Consider the following 22,365-nt stretch of genomic DNA (forward strand, 5'->3'; position numbering starts at 1 on the left):
GGTAGAAAAAATCCTCAGAGTATGTAAATAAAGTCTTCATAACCCAGTTGGTTGGTAAATTGAATATATGAATATGTATAACTGTATATATTATATATAACATATGATACGTATAATATAATATAATATATATAATATATAATACATATAATACATACTATAGATACATTAAATATATGTGAATCCTGTATAGATGCAGTCTATGAAGGAATTCCTTGTGGAATTAGTATTTTATAATGTTGGTATATAATATCTCTCTACCCACTAGACCCAATTTGCATCATCACTCCTTTTTCATCACTGTAACCACCTCTAAATGCTCCTCTGGCTTGCCTCTTCTTTAATTTTAATTAGGAAAGGAAAGAAGGAGGCCTGTATCAGAGGCTTCTATCTTTGCATGTATGTGTGCTTCCCACCCCTCTTCCTCTTGATCATCTAAGGCATGTTATTTGAGGAATAGAAATGGAAGCTAAAAAAAGGTCTTGTGGTCCATCAGTAAAAATAATATTGATTTTGTTTCCTCCCTTGCCTACTTTGGATGGCTAGAGAACACTTGTCTCTTCAACCAGTATCGCTGCAGCAACGGGAATTGTATCAACAGCATTTGGTGGTGTGACTTTGACAACGACTGTGGGGACATGAGCGATGAGAGAAATTGCCGTGAGTCCCTGGCTTGGCCAAGTTTTCAGATTGTTAAGCATTTACTGTTACCAGCAGGCTGGTCCCCTCAGTGATGTCCATTTAAGCTTATGGGGCTTGGAGAACACAGAGAATTACACATTTCCAAATCCAACAAGATATAACTTATTATTTAAAAACAAATCCACATAAGTTAACTATGTCATTATAAGAGATTTAAAATAAGCATCATGTGGCTGAAATTGAACTTATTTGGGAATCTGGTAAGCTGGGCTCTAACTGTGGCCCAGCTGGTGATTTGGGGCAGTGACCAGGTGACAGTCTTTGATTTGTAAGTTCAGTATTCAGCCTTTTCAGATGTGGGAAAAGATTTTCCTTGTAAACCACTGCAATCTGTTGGTGTTGGCTGCCAGCCAGGCTCCAGAGAGATTGTTCTACTTTATTGGTAATGCCTACTTTGGTCTGGAATCTGTTATGTTATATGTGCATATAAATGTAATCTTTGAACTATATAATTTCTCAGGTCTATCTACTAAAATATATGATTCTGTTTAGCAGGGTTTAAAGACAAACAAATAATTATTTGTAATGGATAATTCATTTACTACAAATTTTAGCTTCCTTTAGTTAATTTTTACTTAGAAGGAGGTGCTTTGCCCTCTGTCAGTCAATAATATGTTCATACATTTACTCCATAAGTATTTATGGAAGACCCTTTGTTCCAGGCTCTTTTCTTAGCCTGGGACTATATTGCTGATCAGGATGGACAGAGTTTAATGTCTGAAGGGATGTCAGAAAAGCAAATATCAAGTTACATTGGAACAATGAGTGATATGATGGGGAAGCACCAGGGCACCCAAATCAAACTTGAAGAGCCCTGAAAGGTGAATAGAGGTGAATCAAGCTGAGGTGGAGAGAGGAAAGTTCTAGGCAAGGAAGCAGCATGTATGAAAGCCCAGAGGTGAGAGTATATGTAGCTCAGTTAGGAAACTGGTGTGGGTAGGTCATTGAGAACTTGAGTGGGAGCAGTGGGTTAAGGGAAGGCTGGATCAGTGTGTGGGGCCTAGAGCAGCAAAGGCCTTTGGATTTCGTTAGAAGAGCAGTTGAGAGCCATTGAAATGACATGATAAGATTTTCCCTTTGGAAAGATAAGCTATGGGCAGAATGAATATGATGGGAAAAAAAAAAAACAAGAGCTGGGAAGCCAGAGAAAAACAGTCTGAAGGTTTCTCTTTCAAATATTTTACCTTTGGAAATTCAGAAGCTCGTTTATCATTTTGTATTGTAAGAACAGATTAATGGTGGCTTCTGGCTCTATGTCCTCATCTTGCCTTTAGTGGATATATTTGGCCTGCCATCTGTAGAGCCTGTGCCAGGTTCCCATGGCACTCTACCCAGAAAGCAACTTTAGAAGCAATCAACTCATTAAACTCATCTGGCCCTGCAATTCTATCTATTGCCTTCTCTGTCTTTTTGGAGGTTTTATACCAAACCTTTCCTAAATCATTTTTCATTGGCTTCAGTGGATGCCTTTCTCACTTAAGGAAAAGAGCTTCCTGAATGGCAGATTTGGGAGAGCACTAGCCTCTGTGTGTTTTTCTTTTTTGCAAAGTGGACACTGATAAAACTCTATCTACCTACTAGAGTCTCCGGAAGTGTGATATTTGTCGAGGACGAGCCAAAGCTCCTTGAAAACATTAATAAATGTTAAGAGCATTGGAGCAGATTCTGGAAAGGACTTTATTACATAATAGGGTAGGAGAAGAGATGCTTCTTAGAATTTACACATTGCAAGAAAATTGCCTAGATATGATTAGGCATAGTAGAAGCAGAGAGATATGAACTTGATGACCTCATGTCCAATAGCTAGGGACTTTTCCTTGGGTCCCTGAGCTTTAGTTTCTAGTAGATGGACTAGCTGGGATATCAGATTGGTTCGGTGTTTTGAGAGAAACACATACCTCCATCTTTAGGCGGTGCTGCCCACTCACCCAACCCTGAGGTATGCTACCAGTCTCCTGTGTTTCCACATAGAGTTTAAGCTCCTCCCCTGAATGAAGTGGGCAGCTGGCTCTGACTTCCTCCTGGTGTAAATGTCAGCTGGAATTGACCTTCCCAAGACCCTGAGACTTGCTTTCTCACAATCCCACTTGACTCAGGCCCAGACTGGTCAGAAATGGCAGAGGTAAGGAGATGAAGGAGGCAGAGATTAAAAGGCAGAGGTTGGGAACCAAGGTTACAGTGCTTATCTGTGCCTTTCTGTAGTGTTTCCCTCATTAAGGAGGAGAACAGCACTTATGATGGCGAGACACACCCCCTCCTAGAGGTCTGCAGGGAAAGGATGGGCCATGATGGGCCACTACTGTCTGGGAAGTTAAACGAGACATCTTGTCAGCTGCCAGGGAAGACAGGAGGAGTGGAGACAAAGGGAGATGTGGGAGGGATGTTGTCAGCAGATCTCACTCCCTCTTAAATAAATTCCTGTGCTGGGTAGTTGTCAGACGTTTGAGGTTTTGACGTGAATCCCCTACAGTCTTGTCATTTTTGCATTTATCTCCTTACTCCCACCATGAGCTCAGTTACAGAGAAGGAATGGAGCCTCAGAGAAGAGCTGCCAAGGATGTCTGACTGCAGTGCTGCCATTGGCTTTTCATTTTACAGCAATCCTTGCCACCACCACCACCATCACATTGCACCTGATACATGAGCTGCTCCCCTGAGCAGCCTTTCTTCCCAGTTTCTTTCTCTAGTTCTAAGGGCTGTGCTTAAGCTCAGATAATTCTTATTTAAAAGAGGGAGACAGTCTAATTCTGTACTCATTCTTTTGCAGAAGGGCATGAGGAATGACGAGGGAGGGAAATGACATTTGTTTGGGGCTTATTATATTTACATCCTATTTAATTGGCTCTGATCCTAAACTTGTTTTCTTATTTACCTTCATGATAATGCCATGAGGTAGATATTAACAGTCTAGGGAACTGAGGCACAGAATAGTGAAGTAAGTTGTAGACAGTAGAATTTTTATATCTAGTCTTTCTGTCATCACGAGCACTTGGCCATGTTAACTTTTCCTCATTTTAATGTGGAGGAAGCTGAGGCTCAGAGAGGTTAAATTTAATTGCTTGAGGAAGAGGCAGAGCCAGGATTTGAAACCCAGTCTTTACTGATTGCAGGGCCCAGATTGCTGCTGCAGAATTCTACTTGCACACTACCTTTATCACCTATATGGTGGCTTTGTATGTGAAACTGGGCTTCCTAATGGTGATTTTCCAGATAAAGGTATTTCTGCCACTTAAGTAGGGAGACACTTCATGTTTAAGGGGATCTTAGAAAGTAATCGAACCCATCACTCTCTCTCAGCCAGATGCCGGTTTCCTACTTTTCTCAGCCCTGTTATGATCTGGAAGCTGTCCATAGAAGGATAGGCCCTTATTTCCCTTGGTTGCGAATTTCAGGTTCTTATGCAGTTTATTTGTTCCAGAAATCTAGGTTTTGTTTCCGTTACTGCAATTGAAATCTGCTTCCTTCTTTTTAAAAATCATTTTCCAGTGAGACATTTGTATTTGGGGTGAATTAATTGTACTTAACAACTATGTCTTCTCTCTTTCCCATTTTAGCTACTACCATTTGTGATCTGGATACCCAGTTCCATTGCCAGGAGTCTGGGACCTGTATTCCACTGTCCTACAAATGTGATCTTGAAGATGACTGTGGAGACAACAGCGATGAAAGTCACTGTGGTAAGGGGACATGATGTCCAGGAACCCTGTTCCACAGGGGGCAGCACCCTTGCTCACTGGGCTGTCTTATTGGATGGGATGGGTTGGAAATGGAGGATTTCTGAAAGCCATTTTGGAACTTATGATATCCAGCTGTGTGATCACCCCTGTCGGCATGGTAGGATTGATTCATTCATAAGCAGTGGATCCTGCTTTACCATGAGAGTGAATGTAATAATAAGGAAATGAGGTTTCTAAATGAACTCAGGCAATTATTAGCAGCTATACACTTGGTCCACGTCTCTGAGTAGCTGTGAGATTAGACTCCTGAAGATACAGATCTATATCTTTATGAAATTTTCTTTTAACCAATCTAATTCAGAAAACTCTGTTAGAAGTCAATAGATGATGCAAGCATTGTTTGAACATCTATTTTCTGAATGAAAATTTTTATATTTAGAAAAGTAGTGTGTTGGAATTGCAATGAGTGATAGGGATTCTGTAGTTCAGTCCTTTTGCTTTCCAGATTCAATGACTGAGGTTCATAGAGGGTGGGGGGCTTATTTGAAGTGCCACAATTGGTTTGTGTCAGCATGGGGAGCTGAAACCCATGTTCCCCATGCCCTTCCAGTTGCACAGTACTGCCCGGTCAGTTTCATGAGTCTTGTCTCAGTTAATGGGCTCTGGTACCAAACCCAGAGTCACTGACTGTTGAAGGAAGAAGCACTATGTAGTACACATAGTGTACCAGATTGGAGGAATCACAGGCATGAAAGGGAAGAGAGACTGGGGCCAGATACTCTGTGCTGTGTTGGGGTGGCCCTGCTGGTGGCATGTCCAGGCAAGTTTATGGACAGGGCCTGCTTTATCATGAGCAGGTAGTTTGCCTCAACAGGGACTGAGACAAGGGCAACAGAGAAAATGTTCCTAGCCAGCTCTAAGAGGAATTTTGGGGGGCGGGGGGATTACTTAATTTCTTTCATCTTTATATAAATAAATTTCAGAAAACAGTCCTTGGGATTCACAACTATTATCCTTTCAATTCTTCCATTTCCTCCTCAGAAATCTGAGGGGATTAAAGTGTGTAGCTAGTTTTGCTCTGGTAGAAAGGAAACTCCACATGGTTACGTGTTTCTGGTGTTATCTTCTCACTCACTGGACTCACATTTGACCATTAAACAGTTTCAGTGCCCTCAGATTTTTAATTCATGGCCCATCATGTTGATGTACCTTGAATGCATCCCAAGGTCTCAGTTAGTCCTTTCCTCAGAGCCAGGTTGCTTCGTCAGTCTCTGGACAGTTTCCTCATAAATAATTGAATCACCAACTTTGCCATCAGCCTGTCTCTTGAGTGAGGCAACTGAGGCAGCCACCCTAGGTCCCAAAGTTGGCTACTACTATTCTTGTAGAATCTTTAAAATTCCATTGGAAGGTTCTTTAATGCAATCCTCAGGGCCTACACAATATGTTGCCAGTGCAGCCTCCTTTTAAGTCGTGTTCAGGCTGCACCAGTTCATTTACCCCAGGCCCCCACCCTTCTAGAGACTGCCCACCAGCCACCATTCCTGGAGCTCCACTCTCAGAAAGTCCCAAACTGACATTTCCTCTATTTTGAAAGTTCAGCAGCGATCTCACTTTTCCCAAGCTGAGCACCTCAAATTGATTCCCATGCTCAAAAGTTTTAATCACCCCTATTCTGAAACCACAGGTTCTGTTTCTGTCTCTAGAAGACTTCTGTTTCTTAAAAATTCTACTTTTTGGACAACTAGAGGTTGCTTTCCAAACTTCTTTCCATTATAGCAAGAATAGAAAATGATGATACTTATAAAATACACTGAGATCAATGGACATGGACAAACTTCTCTTGCCTAGAGACAACCAGTGGCAAGAGTGTGAGGTGTCAGTATCTCAACACACTTGTACACCGTTTGCAGCACATAGTTGGAAACCAGCCTTGATGACCTTATATCCCTGGTTTAAGTCTCTGCATCCATGCTCTTTCTGGATAATCAGTGAAAATGAGGTAATGGTATATCTCTGAACCTTAGTAGCTTTGACACAAGATAAATTCTGAGCGAACTTTTCCCTCACATCTCTGTGGTCTCACCTGCAGAAAGGCACCAGTGCCGGAGCGACGAGTACAACTGCAGCTCTGGCATGTGCATCCGCTCCTCTTGGGTGTGTGATGGGGACAACGACTGCAGGGACTGGTCTGATGAAGCCAACTGTACTGGTCAGTATTTCCTGGACTCTTAACAGCTGTTCTCTGTTCATGTGCTAGTGAGCATTGAAGCCCTACATCATCAGAGAATCCAGCCTCTAAGAAATGGGCCTTAGAAAGCAGTTAGTTCAGTGCTTCTCAAAGAATTGATCTATGATGAGCTTATGCCAAAATGTAAATCTTTCTTTGTTGAGAGAGTCTTGCTATGAAAAAAAGTTAAATGAGTTAAACTGTCCTGAGTGATATGTAGTTGATTTACATTCTGGCTCAAGCTTCATATTCCTTCAGGATCAATAATAAACAGTTTACAGCCTGACCTCCAGTTTTGGGACCATATGCTGAGCAGTATTGAACTATCTTTTGTTTTCAAGTGGAACATCAGAGGGTTCCCCAAACAGTGAAAACTTAAAAACTGTGCTTATACCTGTTTGGGGGAAGATTTCATTAAAAATAAAAGTGGAAACAACACGAAAATATCAGAAGAAGGCTAGGTGGTATAAAGTCTAGGCAATGTTCTGATTCTTCTGTTGGGTAATAGGTTCACTCATGTTTATTGCACTATTTTTGATTGTGTGAATGAATGAATGAGTAAATGATGTGTACATTATGGTTGAATGGGGTAAAGCAAGGAATTGGAGAAGTTATGGTGGAATAAGAAAAAAATTTACTACCTGATGAGTCAATTTTCTCTTCAGCCTCCTCTAAAAATAATATGGTTTGTTTAACCATATTATAATGAAGGCAGACATGTTTTACACCATGATAAATCAGACTTTGTTTTATAATTCATCACTAAGGAGTCAACATCTCATTCATCTGGTATGGATTATTACTGTCACAAAATAGTGGAGTGACTTTGAAATCCTGTGCCTTAACCTTCCTCGCCCCTGCAGTACCATAACAGTTTCTATGCTGTCCAGCATCTGGGAGCTCAAAAGCATGCATATTTATTTGTAAGAACACATAAAAAAAGTTAGATCTATTACCATATCCCAAACTTAAACTTAAGTAACTGTGTTATGCTTTGGTTTAGAAATGATTCCTGAAGGGCTTCTATCTTCTACTCGTTTGTATCCTCCCAGTGCTTAGCCTGGCGGAGTACATGTTCAGACAACCTTTGTCAACTGGATGGTTTTACACAACTACCTCTCTCCATCTGTTTCAGTTTAGACATGACCTTATGTTCCCTTTGAGGAGTAAACGGATCTCCTCAAATGTCATGTACATCACACAGGATGATCTGTGATTTTACTGATTCCCTTCCCTTGTAAACTTCCCCTACATCCTTTGTGATGCAGTCTCGGTGTCTGCACCTCTGCTTCTGGAAGGACTGCAGGAAAATTCTCTCCATATATGAGCATGGACTGAAGAAGGAAGAAAAACCAAGGTCTATGAAAGAACTGCTGTCATCCCTGACAGCATATGAATGCTGTTTGGAAGCTTTGGGTTTAGGTGGATAATTGGTTAATAAATTAGATGGGTGCACTTGGGCATTTCAATTTATAAATTGCAGGGTAATTGAACATCTTGTTAGCACAACCACATTAGTCAAACTTGTGTTTCAGAAGCATGTGCCAGTCCTCCAGAATGAATTAACAACTTCATTTCTATGAGGTGGCTTCTTATAGACCAGTGGTTCCCCATCTTTTTTGGCCCCAAGGACTGGTGCTCCTATGAGAATCTAATGCCCAGTAATCTGAGGTAAAGCTGAGGTGGTGATGCTAGTGCTGGGGAGCTGCTGCAAATACAGATGAAGCTTTGCTTGCATGCACACCACTCACCTCCTGCTGTGCGGCCCCATTCCTAGTAGGCCATGTACTGGTCCACAGCCCAGGGATCGGAGACCCCTGTCATAGACTTTTGATTTTATCTCTGGCAGGGCTAACTGGAGAAAATGTATAGAGTGCTTGCACCTCAACTGCAGCCTTGTTCCAGTAGCTGTTCTTCCAAACTTTTTAAAGGTGATTCTATTTCTCCATCATCTCAAAATAGTTGGAGGTCAGATGTGAGCTTCAGATGTGTGGCATATCACTTCCTTTGTTGACTTAATAAATTAAGTCATGTGCAAAGCCAAAGAAAATAAGTCAAGGCCAGCTGACTTCCTCTTGGCCTCAGCTGGTATGCATAGTCTGTGCATATGTTTTCTTTGTTCTTCTCCTCCTCCCTTTTTGCTTTCCATGGGATTGAGGGTTTATTATTATTATTATCATTATTATTACTATTACTCCTTTCTCACTACCCCTCTGCATTGATTTTGAACTTAAACATTTGATATTTCTGTTCTTTTAGCTGTTGCCCTCAGGCATCTTATGTGTATGCTTAATATCTTCTCTTTCTCCTAGACCGCAAGGGCTTCCAAACGCTTTAATTCTAATCTTTGCATACAGTTTCATTATCAACATACTTAGTAAATACTTTATATTTTAATTTTATATTTTTAAAGTCCTGAAATTAGCCATTATTACTATGTTTTAGTAACCAAATTTATTTATAGGTATCTACCTATTCTCCAGTTGCTTCTTCTAGCTAGTGCTTCCTTTCCATGTACATCCTTCAGTGTTTCCTGTAGCAGGAGACTGTCAGTGGTAAACTCTTTTAAGGTTTTATTTATATAAACATTTTTTCACTTTCAATCCTGAATACAGATGTTTCTGGTTTTCTAGGTTTATAGTAATTTTCCATAAGTATTTTAATGGAATTATTCCATTTCCTTCTGATATCTTTTGTGTTGATTTGAATTCTCCTTTCTGATTATCTTTTGAACAACACTCAGACATTCTTTTCTCTATAGTTTTTAGGTTTTATGTGTGTGCATGTGTGTGTATATGGCAGAGAGGTTGTCGTTGTTATGCAGTTTCATCTACCTAGGTATGGCATTATCCTGCTTGAGACTAGTTTTCCTTCTAAAATCTGAGGATTTATATTTTTCATCAGTTTTGGGAAATTACAGCCACTATCTTTTCAGCTGTGTCTGCTATTTTTCTGATTTTGTCTTCAGCGGTGACCAACAGCCGTTTGTTGGACTGTCTTATTTCATCGTTCATGCCTCTTGTTTTTATAGTTGTTGTCTCTTTATGACTCTGTGCTAGAATTTAAGGTACTTCTTCAGCTTTCTCTTCCAGTTCAACAGTTTTTTTCAGCTGGATCTAATCTGCTCTTTCACACATGTTGTTTTTATTTCCATGACTATATTTTTTTATATCTAGAATTTCTATTTGGTTCTTTTTCAAATCTGCCTTTTAGTTTTCAGTACCCTTTCTTTTTGCTTTATGTTTTTTTTTTACTGTTGTTGATTTTGCGTTGAGATTAGCATTTCTTTTCTTCATTCACTTTAGTGAATTAATATAGGGCTTTGAAAAAATTAGGCAGTGCTTTCCTCATCATAGTAATTAATTCACATCTTCTGCTCCACTTTTATTTGGTTAATGCTTTTGATCAGGTGATATAGAGGATCTTGCTGAATCAGAAAAGATCTGTCCAAGTTAGAGAGTAAATTGTTGGGTAATCTCCTCTATTAGAAACCCTGGTATTCTAATTTCATGATCATTTACCCATTAACCTTTCCATTCTTATAGTCACAATGAATGCGGTCATGTAAAGGATTCTTTGTTCCGTCCTCAAATTCTTCAGTCTGTATTAAAGTCAATCTCTTCCATCCTTATAATTAAAAAATATATATTAACTGAGCATATGTTAATTATCCGACAGTGTCAGAGAGCTAATAAGTTACTTGACAGAAAAATTCAGAAGAGAATGTGTTAAGCATTCTGATCATACCTGGCCACGTGAATGAAATTATGCAAACTGGTCAGTCTTTTGGAGCTCAGCTTCTTCTGTGATAGAATCTTGAGATCTCAGACATGCCTCCTAGAATTGTTATTTGGAAACTCCATTAGCATTCTGAAATTGTTTTCAATTAAAAGCGATATGCATACACTGAATAATAACAAGTAGATCAGTATGGCAATGAGTTTAGGCAATGGTATGTTTTATGAAAGTGAGCAAGGCCTTGATGAGGAATTGTTTTTGAGTTGAGTGCTGTCAGACTTGTAAAACTAATAGATCAAAAATATTCTAGGCAATGGCTGTTAATGGAGCAAAAGCTCATGTAGCATGCATGATACACGTAATTCCTCTTATCAGAGATAAGTATATTTTAAAAAGACGTTTAATGGGTTCTGAGTTCTAAAGGTTGTAAAATATTGAGACTTTCTATAGACTTGTTTGCATGCTACCAATTTTAGTCCTGGACTTCAGAGGGCTACGAAAACAGCAGTTAATAGACCACCACTTGTTTTAAAATGGCTTGAAAAATCAGGTTCTTTATATTTCCGACTATTACAAAAAATAGCCTCAAATTCAGTAGAAATTCTAGAGGGCATTGGAAGCCATTTTTCTCAACCCTTGAGCAATAAGTATTGCCAACCATCTTGATTAAATAAATAACTAGTTTACACTCCACACCACTTGTGTTTGTTTTGCCTTCTATCATGAAGACATCCTATTCACACAGTTAAACTAACAGAGAGCCCATCCCTCTTGGCTATATTATTTTATGCCAGTTGTAACCAACTTTCAAACATGGCTTTCATTCAGCAATGAACAGACACAGCTTTCTGTTTCAAAGGAGGAAGGGGAAATCTGGTGGAGAAGGCATAAGGTTAGTAGTGTTGGTTGGGTTTGAGGCAGATGTTATACATTTGAACTATCTTTGACCAAGGTTTTGAGATGTTTCTAAAAGACTTCCAGGTAGCCTCAGCCCATGTGTGCAGATGAGGCTGTTCTTTTATAACAGTGACTTTCTGTTTCATTTGCCTCTTGTTTCTTTTAATGATTGTACTGAATGCTATGTATTGTTGCCTGGTAGATGTTGCTCTAGACTGTGCAGTGAGTCAGACAATTCTAGGTTCTGGGGCCTACTTTCTTTGATATTTTGGATAAATCTTTTATGTTCTTTGACCTGAGGTTTTTCACATTTGAATTTGGGTTGTTTATTTAGAATTATAAAATCATGGCCTTTTAGAGCTTATAAGGGTCCTTAGATATCAATATAGTTGATGAAATTGAGGCCCCCAAACAGTGGCTGAACCAGGTCTAGAACCCAGTCTCCTGAGCACATGCTACCTCTCTTTATGCTGCCAGAATCTGGAAGAGTGAGAGGATTTATGTTAGAAGATAAAGTATCAAGGAGGTGTAGAAACAGCACGGGCTTTGGACTTTGACAGCCATGGTGTTATTACTTAATTATCTCTGTGAATGTGAGCAAGTTTTGTAATCTCTCTGAGCCTATTTTTCATCTGCAAAAGGGGAATGATTCTTTGTTGTAGAAAATGAATGTTCTTGTGTAACATTTATAAGCCCATCAGCTCAAGTCATTGCCCATTCAGGAGGCTGCACTCCACCTTAAGGGCAGCCCCAGGTGCCTGCTTTCTCACCTAAGATGTATTCTCAGATGCTCCAGTTTATGCCTTATTACCTAATACAATCCTGTTTCAGGCAGTCTCTTGATGGTTTATGGAGGGAGGAGAGATGAAAGGAACATTGATGATTTCTCTCTTCTCTTTTGCTGGCAGCCATCTATCATACCTGTGAGCCCTCCAACTTCCAGTGTCACAATGGGCACTGCATCCCTCAGCGGTGGGCATGTGATGGTGACATGGATTGCCAAGATGGTTCTGATGAGGATCCAATCAACTGTGGTAAAAACAAATTCTTTGGCCCTCACCTGGAGCTTTCACAATGTCTGCTATTCAGGAAGAGGCAATAGGAAATGAAATACTATTCTGTTCCCGTGTGCTCACTCTGACAACTAAACATGCCTACTCACTTTCTCTGTGGCATCACCATATGATATGTAATAGTGGTGTGTTATACAACCTTGATTCTTAGTCAAGCAGTTTGCCTCACGGCTTTTCTATAACAGCTTTGAAGAAAAGAAACGGAAACCAACTAACCTACACAGAGTGCTAACTACAGTCACATTACCAGTGTTCTGCCAGAAAAGTAGGCAATAGCTCCCGTGTGAATAGCATACTTTATGACTAAGTATTCTCTGTATCCTTAGAGAAAATGGCTCTCCACCTCGTAGGTAGAATTTTCAGTGTAATGAATTTAAGAAAGAACTCTGGGATAGTCAGTCATCTTCACAATAGAAATTAACCACAAAATAGCTGCCACAAAAACATAATATATAAAATACTTTTTACACCAAATATTTCTAAGGTTCCCTATGCGTACCCTTTTGCTGTCTGTAGGAAAAGCTCCTTGTGTTTCTCCTTTGCTCTCAACACTCATAGAATACTTCTGACACTTCCTGGCCACCAAGTATATGTTTTCCACACGAAGCAGTTTTCCAACACCCACTAAATGTCCCACAGTTTAGCTCAATCCTGACACCATTTTCCTCTAGATAAAGTCATTTCCCACTGGTCAAGAGGCTCAGGCCTGCAAGACTCCCTCCCACCTACTTCAGATGCTAGTCCTAAGTCCCATACCCACCTGTACTTTTCTGACTGATCAGCTATAAATCTAGATTCCCACAACCCCCTCTTTGATAATTTGCTAGAATAGCTCACAGAACTCAGGGAAATATTTAGGTTTCCTGGTTTATTATGAGAGGATATGATGAAGATAGAGACGACCATCCAGATGGATGAGGAAAGAGTACAGAGCTTCCATACCGTCTCCATGCGCCACCCTCTTATCACCTCCATGTGTCCAGCAACCTGAAAGCTCTATGAATTCTGTACTTCTGGGATTTTTTATGGAGGCTTTGTCACATAGCCTTGATTGATCAGTCTCCATTTCTTTCTCCTTTCTAGAGGATGAGAGGTAAAAAGTTTTAAGCTTCTAATCATGACATGGTTTTTCTGGTGACCAGCCCCCATCTTAAAGATATCCAGTAGCCTACCAAATGTCACCTCATTAGAACAAAAGACACTCCTATTACCCAGGCAATTACAAGTGTTTCAGGAGCTTTATGCCACTAACCAAGGATAGAGACCAATAAATGTTTTTTTTATTATTATTTTACACCATATATTCCAAATTTTCATGGAATTGTAGTCATTGTCTACGTGTTGTTATATAGTATACTCCCTTTGTGTCCCAATATTAAACAGATTTTTCTGTAGTCAGCATTTTTATGGCAGATGCATATTCACTACGTATTACTATAACAGTTTTTGTTGCACCCTGGTTGAGCATTCAAGTGTTTTCAGTTTTATACTATTATGCATAGTAAAACAATTCATGCCCTTAGAAACAAAGGCTTATTTTTCCTTTGAGATACAGTCGTCTGTTGGAATCCAACAGGGATCAGTTCCAGCAACCCCTTTGGATAGCAAAGTCTGCCAATGCTCAAGTGCCTTGATTGGCCCTCCATATCTGTGGGTTCTGCATCCTCAGGTTCAGCCATCTAGGGTTTTCGATTGGAGGTTGATCGAATCTTCAGACGTGAATTATGAATATGGAGGGCTGGCTACTTTTTGGGATATGTTCTGCAGGTTAAAGGTTCTGTTTGACTTTAATGGTTCTTGTTAAGTGCTTTTAGATTTCATCTCCAAGTGATTATACTAAAAAGCATCTCCAGCAGTAATGTTGTATGTTTACCCAAGTCTCGCTTGGTATTGCATTTTAACTTTTGAGTTGTTTTCTCTAATTTAATGAGTGAGAATCATGTTTTGTACTTTTAATTTTATACTTTTTTAAAACTTTAGTGATTAAATATTTCCCCAATGCATGGTACTCATTTACTATTTCTGTTTGATGTCCTTCAAATGATTTCCTAGTAATGATGACTTTTTTACAGATTTAAAAGATATTTTCTCACCTTACACCTGATCATCCTGGAACTATTTTACTAAAAGTTAGGCTTGCAGTGGCCAGAACAGACCTGCTAGAACTGATGGCTAAGCCTACTGTCTGGCAGCAGCTCTCTTTGTAGGACAAAGGGTGACCTGGTACTGAGAATTCCATACTAAGTGAGAAGCCTAAGGTTCTTAACATTTCTCAGACAGACTTTCTCCAAAAGGGCTTTGGCTTAGAATTCCTGAAGAATTAAGATGGTGAGTGATTTAAGAGAGCTTTAAAAGCCAGGGTTTATAATGAGGGTTCATGTTCTCCTTTATTCCATTCACTAAAGCTTTTCTTTTACATTTCTTAAAGATACATAATTATTTGAGTACATAACAGATTAAAATGATTCAAAATGGAAAAACTATAAAAAGGTATACAATAGACATTTTTCCACCCATCTTCCCAATTTCCACCTTGTCCCCAAAGAAAACCTTGATTATATATGCATTCTGAATATTTTTGTTCACATATGCAAATTTAAATATACTGTGTATTGTCTAGTTTTAAACAGACAGTAATCTATGCATGTGGTTTTGTACCTTGTTTTTCACATAACTGTATATCTAGGACATAATTTACAGAATGCTTTTTCAGTCTCATTATAATAACAGTCTAGTGTTCCAATGTATAATAACTTCTAAGGTCCCCTATTGATGGACATGTAGGTGGTTTTCAATCTATTATAAACAGTGTTGCAGTGAATAACCTTGTACTTACATTATTTTTCACTTATGTAGGTAGATTACATTTCTCCAAGAGGCATTTCTGGGTCACAGTATATAAACATTTGTAATTGTGATAGCTGTTGCCAAATCGCCCTCTTTAGGGATGGTACAAATTTCCCAACAATGTATGTATGTGAGTGCCTGTTTCCTCTTGGCCATTCTTTATTATTGAATTACATTTCAGAGAAGAAGTGCAATGGATTCCGCTGCCCGAATGGCACCTGCATCCCATCTAGCAAACACTGTGATGGTCTGCAGGATTGCTCAGATGCCTCAGATGAGCAGCACTGTGGTAAGTCCTCTCTCTGCCCTAGGGAACCACCTGGTGGTAATGAGTGAAGGGCATATATTGGACTAAATCCTTTCATTTCCTCTGTACCTGCTTGTAGTTAGCTTATAACCAAGTGGATGCTGAGTGCTTGGCTAGGACTCTGAGAGGCTGATCATGACAGAGAGCCTTGGTTTAGGTGAAGGATAGTGGAGTGGGAAGAGGGGTGATTGTGGAATTAGGTCATAGGTGAACGTTATTGTTTAGTTGTAGTATGTTCTATGACACAGCCAGTTATTTTGAATTGGATACTTATTTCTCTTACTTTATTGGTTTTATTCGTGTCATTGATTATCACTTTGGTAACATTTTGAGGCCAGGTGACCCTTTTTATCTCCAGTTTTCCTTAGACCTAGAAAGGATGTCTTGGATCAGAGATGTCCATCCATGAGTTTATCCATTGGAACTCTCTGGGAGCTTTAAAGGCTCATGGTGACCAAGTCTCATCCCCTTCCCATCCCCAGAGATTCTGAATTAATTATTAGAGTATGGCTTGAGCATTGGAAGTTTTAGAAAGTGCTCCAGGTGATTCTAACATGAAGTCTAGGCTGAGAAGTGATATAGTAGTGCAAGGGTTGGTAAACTGGCCTGTGGGGGAATCTAACCCATACCCTGTTCTATTGAGTGAAGTTTTATTTGAGCACAGTCACTACCATTTGCTTACATGCTGTCTCTGGCTGCCTTTGTGCTACAGTGAAAGAGTTGAGTAGTTGTAATTGAGACTGAGTGACCTACGAAGTCTTGAGAATTGCTCTTTAGTTGTAATAAGGTCTCCAGAGAAACAGAACCAGTAGAATGTGGATGTATATATAGAGACATTGATTTTAAGAAATTGGCTCATGTGATTATGAAGGCTGGCAAGTCCAAAATCTGCAGGGTGGCTGGCAAGCTGGAGACCCAGACCAGCCAGTGTTGCTGTTCAATTCCAAAGGCCATCTTCTCACTATGTCTTCATATGGCCTTTTCTCAGGGCCTTCCATCTCTGGTGTCTGTTTCTTCTTGTGAGAACACTGGTCCTATTGGATCAATGCACCATTTTTATCCACTTAACCTTTATTTACCTCTTTTAATTGTATTTATCTCATTTAACTTTCATTACCTCTTTAAAGGCCCTGTCTCCAAACATAATCACATTAGGGATTAGGGCTTCAAGGTATGAACTGGGGGGGGGGGGCGGGGCAGGGATAAAAATCAGTCCATAACACTGGTACTTCATAGAAGTGTACCAACCCCTGTATTAGAGAGCTAGTTTTATATTAACAGAGATTAAGATCATGGGCTTTGATGTCAGACAGCTTTGAATTTCAGTTTTGGCTACACCTTCATCAGCTGTGTGCTCTTGGCAAAATACTTAATACTGCCATCCCTGTTTTCTTATTTTGAAAACAGGACAATAAAATCTTTCATAATACTACCATGAGAGTTTAATGATGTGCTTTTATGTCAAGTGCTTTAGGTCAGGGTGTGGTACAAAACAAATGCTAAGTAAATGGCAGCTGTTACTACTATTTCCTGCATGCACATCTGTACCAAGTGCTCACAGCTTCTTCACTGGACCGCTTTCAGAGCCCCTCTGCACACGCTTCATGGACTTCGTGTGTAAGAACCGCCAGCAGTGCCTGTTTCACTCCATGGTGTGTGATGGGATTATCCAGTGTCGAGATGGATCAGATGAGGATGCAGCATTTGCAGGATGCTGTGAGTGGGGCAAGCCATGAGTGGGGGCACCGGGGGTAACTGACACTCACTGAAGAAACTACAAGGAGGGGCCACCCTGGGGAGGCACTTCCATCTAGTTTACAGGTCCTGTTTATGTGTCCAGTCTTGCCTTTTCTGAGAAAGACTTACTGTTGCTGCTTCAAAAGTAGTGTTTGTTAGTTGCTTGTATATGAATAAAGGGAAGATGAAGAATAACCAAGATCTCTGCTCAAATGCTGCCTTTCCTGACAGGTCTTTCTTGCCCCCTGGCTTGCTCCAGTGGTCTTCACGGCACTTAACACCACTTTGCACACTGTGCATTAATTTTCCTGTGTGTCTCCCCCTGCTGGAATGTGCGTGTCATGAGAGCAGGGCCTTTGTCTGGTTCACAGCTTTAATAGCCCCATTCCTAAAACTGTCCTGCATGTAGTAGGTACTTATGCTAGTGTGCTCGAGCTTCTATAACAAAGGACCACAAACTGGGTGGCTTAAACAACAGAAAAGTGTTTCCTCACAGTTCTGGAGGCTGGAAGTCCAGTGTCAAGCTATTGGCAAGGTTGGTTTCTTCTGAGGCCTATGTCCTTGACTTGAAGATGACCATCTTTTTTCTGTGTCTTCAGTTGGCTTTCCTCTTATAAGGACATCAGTCATATTGGGTTGCAGCTCCCCACTAATGACCTCATTTGAACTTAATTACCTCTTTAAAGACCTTATCTCCATATGTAGTCATGTTCTTAGGTACTGGGGGTTAGGCCTTCAATTGACTTTCTCTTTCTAGAATACCTTTAGCTAGACAGTCGTTGGAGGCCTTTTACTCTTTGCTCTTATTTCCAAGCAGCGTTACTACCTTGAACTCGGTATGGAAATAGTCTGGGTTTCATGGATGTTTGTTTCTTATCTAGCCCAAGACCCTGAGTTCCACAAGGTTTGTGATGAGTTCAGTTTCCAGTGTCAGAATGGAGTGTGCATCAGTTTGATTTGGAAATGCGATGGGATGGACGACTGCGGCGACTACTCCGATGAAGCCAGCTGTGGTAAGAAGGTCTTAGGTCTGCACCCTCTCACCCCTCTCTTCGGGTTACAGTGGTCCCTGTCGTTATAGAGAGGATGCACACCAGCACACTCGTGCTAGCTTTGCCTTCTCCTCCCTCAGCAGACCTATTCTTGAAGCTCCGTGGAACTGAGTCTTGAAGTAGCAACCTGATTCTGAGTAGGTGTTAGGGGATGTTTATTCCATTTCTTTTTCTTTCCCTGTCTGAAAGTTCACATTCTGTATTAAGGAATACAGTAGGTAAAGAATTAATGGTAAATATTTCCTTTTATGAGAGGAGTATGCTTCCCCTTCCTCCTCTATAAGTAATAGATACCACATTGTAATAACATCATTGTCACCATTGTGTTGTCATCAATAGTTAGGTCATTCCTTTGGTAAAGCATCAAAATTAAGAACTCGAGTATCATTTGCAAGATATATAGAAGTGTAGGTCAGAGAAACATGAGTTGGGGTCTGGGAGGATGGCCTTCCATTGAATTTATGGATGTATTTTTGGTCACCCACTGGGTCCAAGAAGCTGCCTTATCTTTCTCTGGTAGGGAGGGATGTGCAGGCCACCCCGGAACTTGGGTGTTAAGGAGGCTGTGTATTTGGAGCTTTATGTTCACACTGGTGCAGGGCAAACGACTAATAGTATGTTTGTTCTCAGAAAACCCCACGGAACTCCCAAACTGTTCCCGGTACTTCCAGTTCCAGTGTGAGAATGGCCACTGCATCCCCAATAGGTGGAAGTGTGACAGGGAGAATGACTGCGGGGACTGGTCTGATGAGAGGGATTGTGGAGGTAAGAGGTCCTGGGGTCTGCCCCACAATGAAGACACTCAGTGCCTGACTTAGGCAGTGATGTTTTGGGGGAGGGGTAACTCTCTGAGTTCTGTTCTCCTCCCATTTGGAAAATCACTGTGATTGGTTTCTTCCGTTTCTAGGAGTATTAATTCCATATTTTACAGTGCACAGTAAAGAAACCTACGGCCTGGTTACTCCGAGTGTGGTTGGCAGACCAGTAACATCTGCCTTTCCATGGAGCTTGTTAGAAATGTAGACTCCCCAACCCCACCCCAGACCTCCCTCCTGAGTCAGAATCTGCATTTAAACAAACTTTCTAGGTGCCATGTGTGCCAGGATACAGTTGAGAAGCCCTGAAGTAGAATGTATGCTCATCCCTTTCAGTTTTGATTGTCTCATCTCTGAACCAGGCCTTGGGGTAATTGTGGTATAATGTGAACCAGAACAGTGTTTAGACTCAGAAGGAATTCTCCCCATGCATTGAGCCACCTTCCTTCCATCATCCTGTACAAGCTCCTGCAAAAGCACATTCGTCTGAATATTAGCCTAAATCAAATAAAATAGGTAAGGTGCATCTGCTCCAAAAAATTAAAAAAAAAAAAAAAGTATATTTTGATACCCCATTATAAATGATTTTTAAATGAACTGCTCTTCAGAACTTTGCTTGGCACTGGGCTGCTGCAGCTAAAACTGAGATATCCACAATTGTTTTGAGACTAATTTTAGTCTGAGATCAAGCTTCTCATAAAATTTTGGGTTTCCTTGTTTGGTGTTTTCCTCAGATTCACATATTCTTCCCTCCCCTACTCCTGGTCCCTCTACGTGTCCACCTAATTACTACCGCTGTAGCAATGGGGCCTGTGTGATGGACAGCTGGGTGTGTGATGGGTACCGAGATTGTGCAGATGGCTCAGACGAGGAAGCATGCCCCTCATTTGGTGAGTGTTGGCCCCTGGCTTCTCCCTTAACAACTGCTTTTATATAGAGGACCTTCCAGGGATTCATCCTGGGCACAGCATGGCCGGGCTGATGCCCTGATCTCTGGAACTCTGCTCATTGCCCAGGCTGCTTCTCATCAACAGAGCAGAGACCCATGGGGACTCGGAACTGGGGTAGCTCATCATCAATAATTTTCCTCTGATCTTCCCGCAAGAATAGGGCAGCCACCCTGTTTTCCACCCTGGCTGTGGTTGGGCTACCTTTGCTTTCTTCTCTGAGGGAAATGACAGTGGGAATTATGGGGATGTGTTCCGTGCGTATATTACTCTTAGGAGAGAGCCCAGGTTTCCTGCTTGCTAGTTGCCAGACCTTCTACTAAACAAAGGGTAAGCACTGTCATCTAGTGGCTGAATATGGAGAGGCAGCTGAAGGTTTGTGCGGGTAACCATATTGCTGGAAGCTGGGTGAACTCTGAGATCCCATTTAGTGCATGCCCTTAACTAAATCCAGAGGTAAGGATGCTGCGTCCTCGCCTAAACAGGATTTTATTTCAAATTCAATTATTGTAAGAGAATTGACAATTATTTGCCATGCTTTTTCTTAGCAAACTTCTAGGTCAACTATCTGATTTTCCTTCTTTAATACTATTTTCATCTCACTGCTGCCCTATTTAAAATCATGAGTGGTTTCCTCTTTTCCTCTGTGCAGGAGCTAGATCCTCGCCCCTGAGTCCTATTGTCAAGGCCCTGTGTGAGCTGACCAACCCTTGCCTGCCATTACTTCTTACATCCACCAAGCTGGGCTCCTCATCCACTCTGGACAGACATGTTGTTTCTCTGCCTATATTCTTTCAGAGTATTGCCTTGTTCTCCTACTTCCATCTCTGTGAAATCCACCATTCCTCACAGCAGAGAGAAGCATGGATTTTGTAGCTAAAAGAGACCTCAATATGCTGTCAGTATTTCTCAAAATGTGGCACACAGACCACTCATAATGGAATTACTTGGGATCTCTATAAAGAACATATAATTAGAAATTCTCAATGGAACCCAGGAGCTTCCCATATGATCCTTAGGTTCATTGACGTTTGAGATTCCTGCTTCCAACAAGGAGGGAATTAGTCTTCCTCTCAAGCCCCTCGACCATGAAGTTTTCATTAAGTCCTGCAACTCAGTGGTTCCCTAACCTTTTTGGCACCAGGGACCGGTGTTTTTATGAGTATCTAATGCCTGATGATCTGAGATGGAGCTGAGGCGGTGATTCTAGTGCTGGGGAGCAGCTGTAAATACAGATGAAAATTCCCTCACTTGCCCACTGCTCACCTCCTTCTGTGCAGCCCAGTTCCTAACAGGCCACAGACTGATACCAGTGTGCAGTATGGGGTCTGGGGTCCCCTACTTTAACTGATCTTTTTTTGATCTCTTTTCCAATATCATTCAACTTACCTTTTGATACTTACTATGATCTGCCATTATATCGCTTCCTAATCATTTCATGTGTATAAATCTTTTCTTTCAATTGCGATTGTGTGTATCTTGTGTTTAGGCCACAGATGTATTCTGGAAATTTGTATGTCAATCTGGTTTTTGCCAATTCAATAGATTCTTAAAGAAATTAGAGAGATTTGTCATTTAATAGAGTTCAAACCTGCCTCTTTTTATAAAGTGAAGGGTCCTTTGTAATGCAAATAACATCTTCTTTCCCTGAACAGAAATTCTGTCTTAGCTTTCTTGAAGTGAGACACACCTCTATGGGGCAAAATCTGGGACTTACGTGCAGTATTTTAAATGCATGCTAGCGTCCAACCCTGCCTTTGTTGTAATCATTTGCTTTGGTGTTCTTTGTTGATATCAAGTATTATTTTGGCCAGTAGAGGGCCCTCAAGATAGAAAATGACTGCAGAATCCTAAATGTGTTCCCTGAGCCCAGACTTCAGCTCACACCCAGATTTTTGAGTATGCAGCATTTCTTGCAAATCGGATTTAACTGAAGAGAGTAGCAGTAGCATTGATGTTTCTTTTATTTAGGAATTTAAGCATAAAAGAAACCTCTATTTAAAAGAGCAGCTTTTGGATTATAGTCTATTTGGAGCTGCATACTACTTTGAATACACCACTGTGCCAACCACAATAATAGGCATATAGTTGGTATCCCATAAATTCTTCTCAAATTAAAACTAATTGTAAAACAAAACAAAAACTTATCTCTGCCTTTTCCCCCTAAGGCCCACCTCTCTATCGAGAAACCTGATAATTCTTTTCTCAAAATTGTTTTCAGTTATTGAAACTCTGACTAGGACATTAACAAACTGTAGTGAATTCTGACTAATCCAATGAGTGAGCAGATTTCTATTTAGATATTCTATTCAGCTTTTGTGATTTTTTTCTTGTACATTGTGT

At 40.6% G+C, this 22,365-nt stretch overlaps 1 protein-coding gene across 4 annotated transcripts in view; it reads left to right on the plus strand.

The window, feature by feature from the left end:
* SORL1 (sortilin related receptor 1) overlaps nucleotides 1-22,365 on the plus strand; it is a 152,117-nt gene that overhangs the window by 98,890 nt on the left and 30,862 nt on the right. For 3 of the 4 annotated variants that reach the window (XM_016161275.2, XM_016161274.2, XM_016161277.2), the window contains 9 exons: nucleotides 547-660; nucleotides 4,257-4,379; nucleotides 6,472-6,591; nucleotides 12,153-12,278; nucleotides 15,346-15,453; nucleotides 17,056-17,187; nucleotides 18,090-18,221; nucleotides 18,891-19,025; nucleotides 19,810-19,965. In XM_016161275.2, the coding sequence (XP_016016761.2) occupies nucleotides 547-660; nucleotides 4,257-4,379; nucleotides 6,472-6,591; nucleotides 12,153-12,278; nucleotides 15,346-15,453; nucleotides 17,056-17,187; nucleotides 18,090-18,221; nucleotides 18,891-19,025; nucleotides 19,810-19,965 (1,146 nt within the window). The remainder of the gene's footprint in view (nucleotides 1-546; nucleotides 661-4,256; nucleotides 4,380-6,471; nucleotides 6,592-12,152; nucleotides 12,279-15,345; nucleotides 15,454-17,055; nucleotides 17,188-18,089; nucleotides 18,222-18,890; nucleotides 19,026-19,809; nucleotides 19,966-22,365) is intronic. The other variant, XM_016161276.2, reaches the window with a different exon arrangement.

Source organism: Rousettus aegyptiacus, unplaced genomic scaffold (genome assembly GCF_014176215.1).
Source record: "Rousettus aegyptiacus isolate mRouAeg1 unplaced genomic scaffold, mRouAeg1.p scaffold_m13_p_5, whole genome shotgun sequence".
NCBI classification, from domain to species: Eukaryota; Metazoa; Chordata; class Mammalia; order Chiroptera; family Pteropodidae; genus Rousettus; species Rousettus aegyptiacus.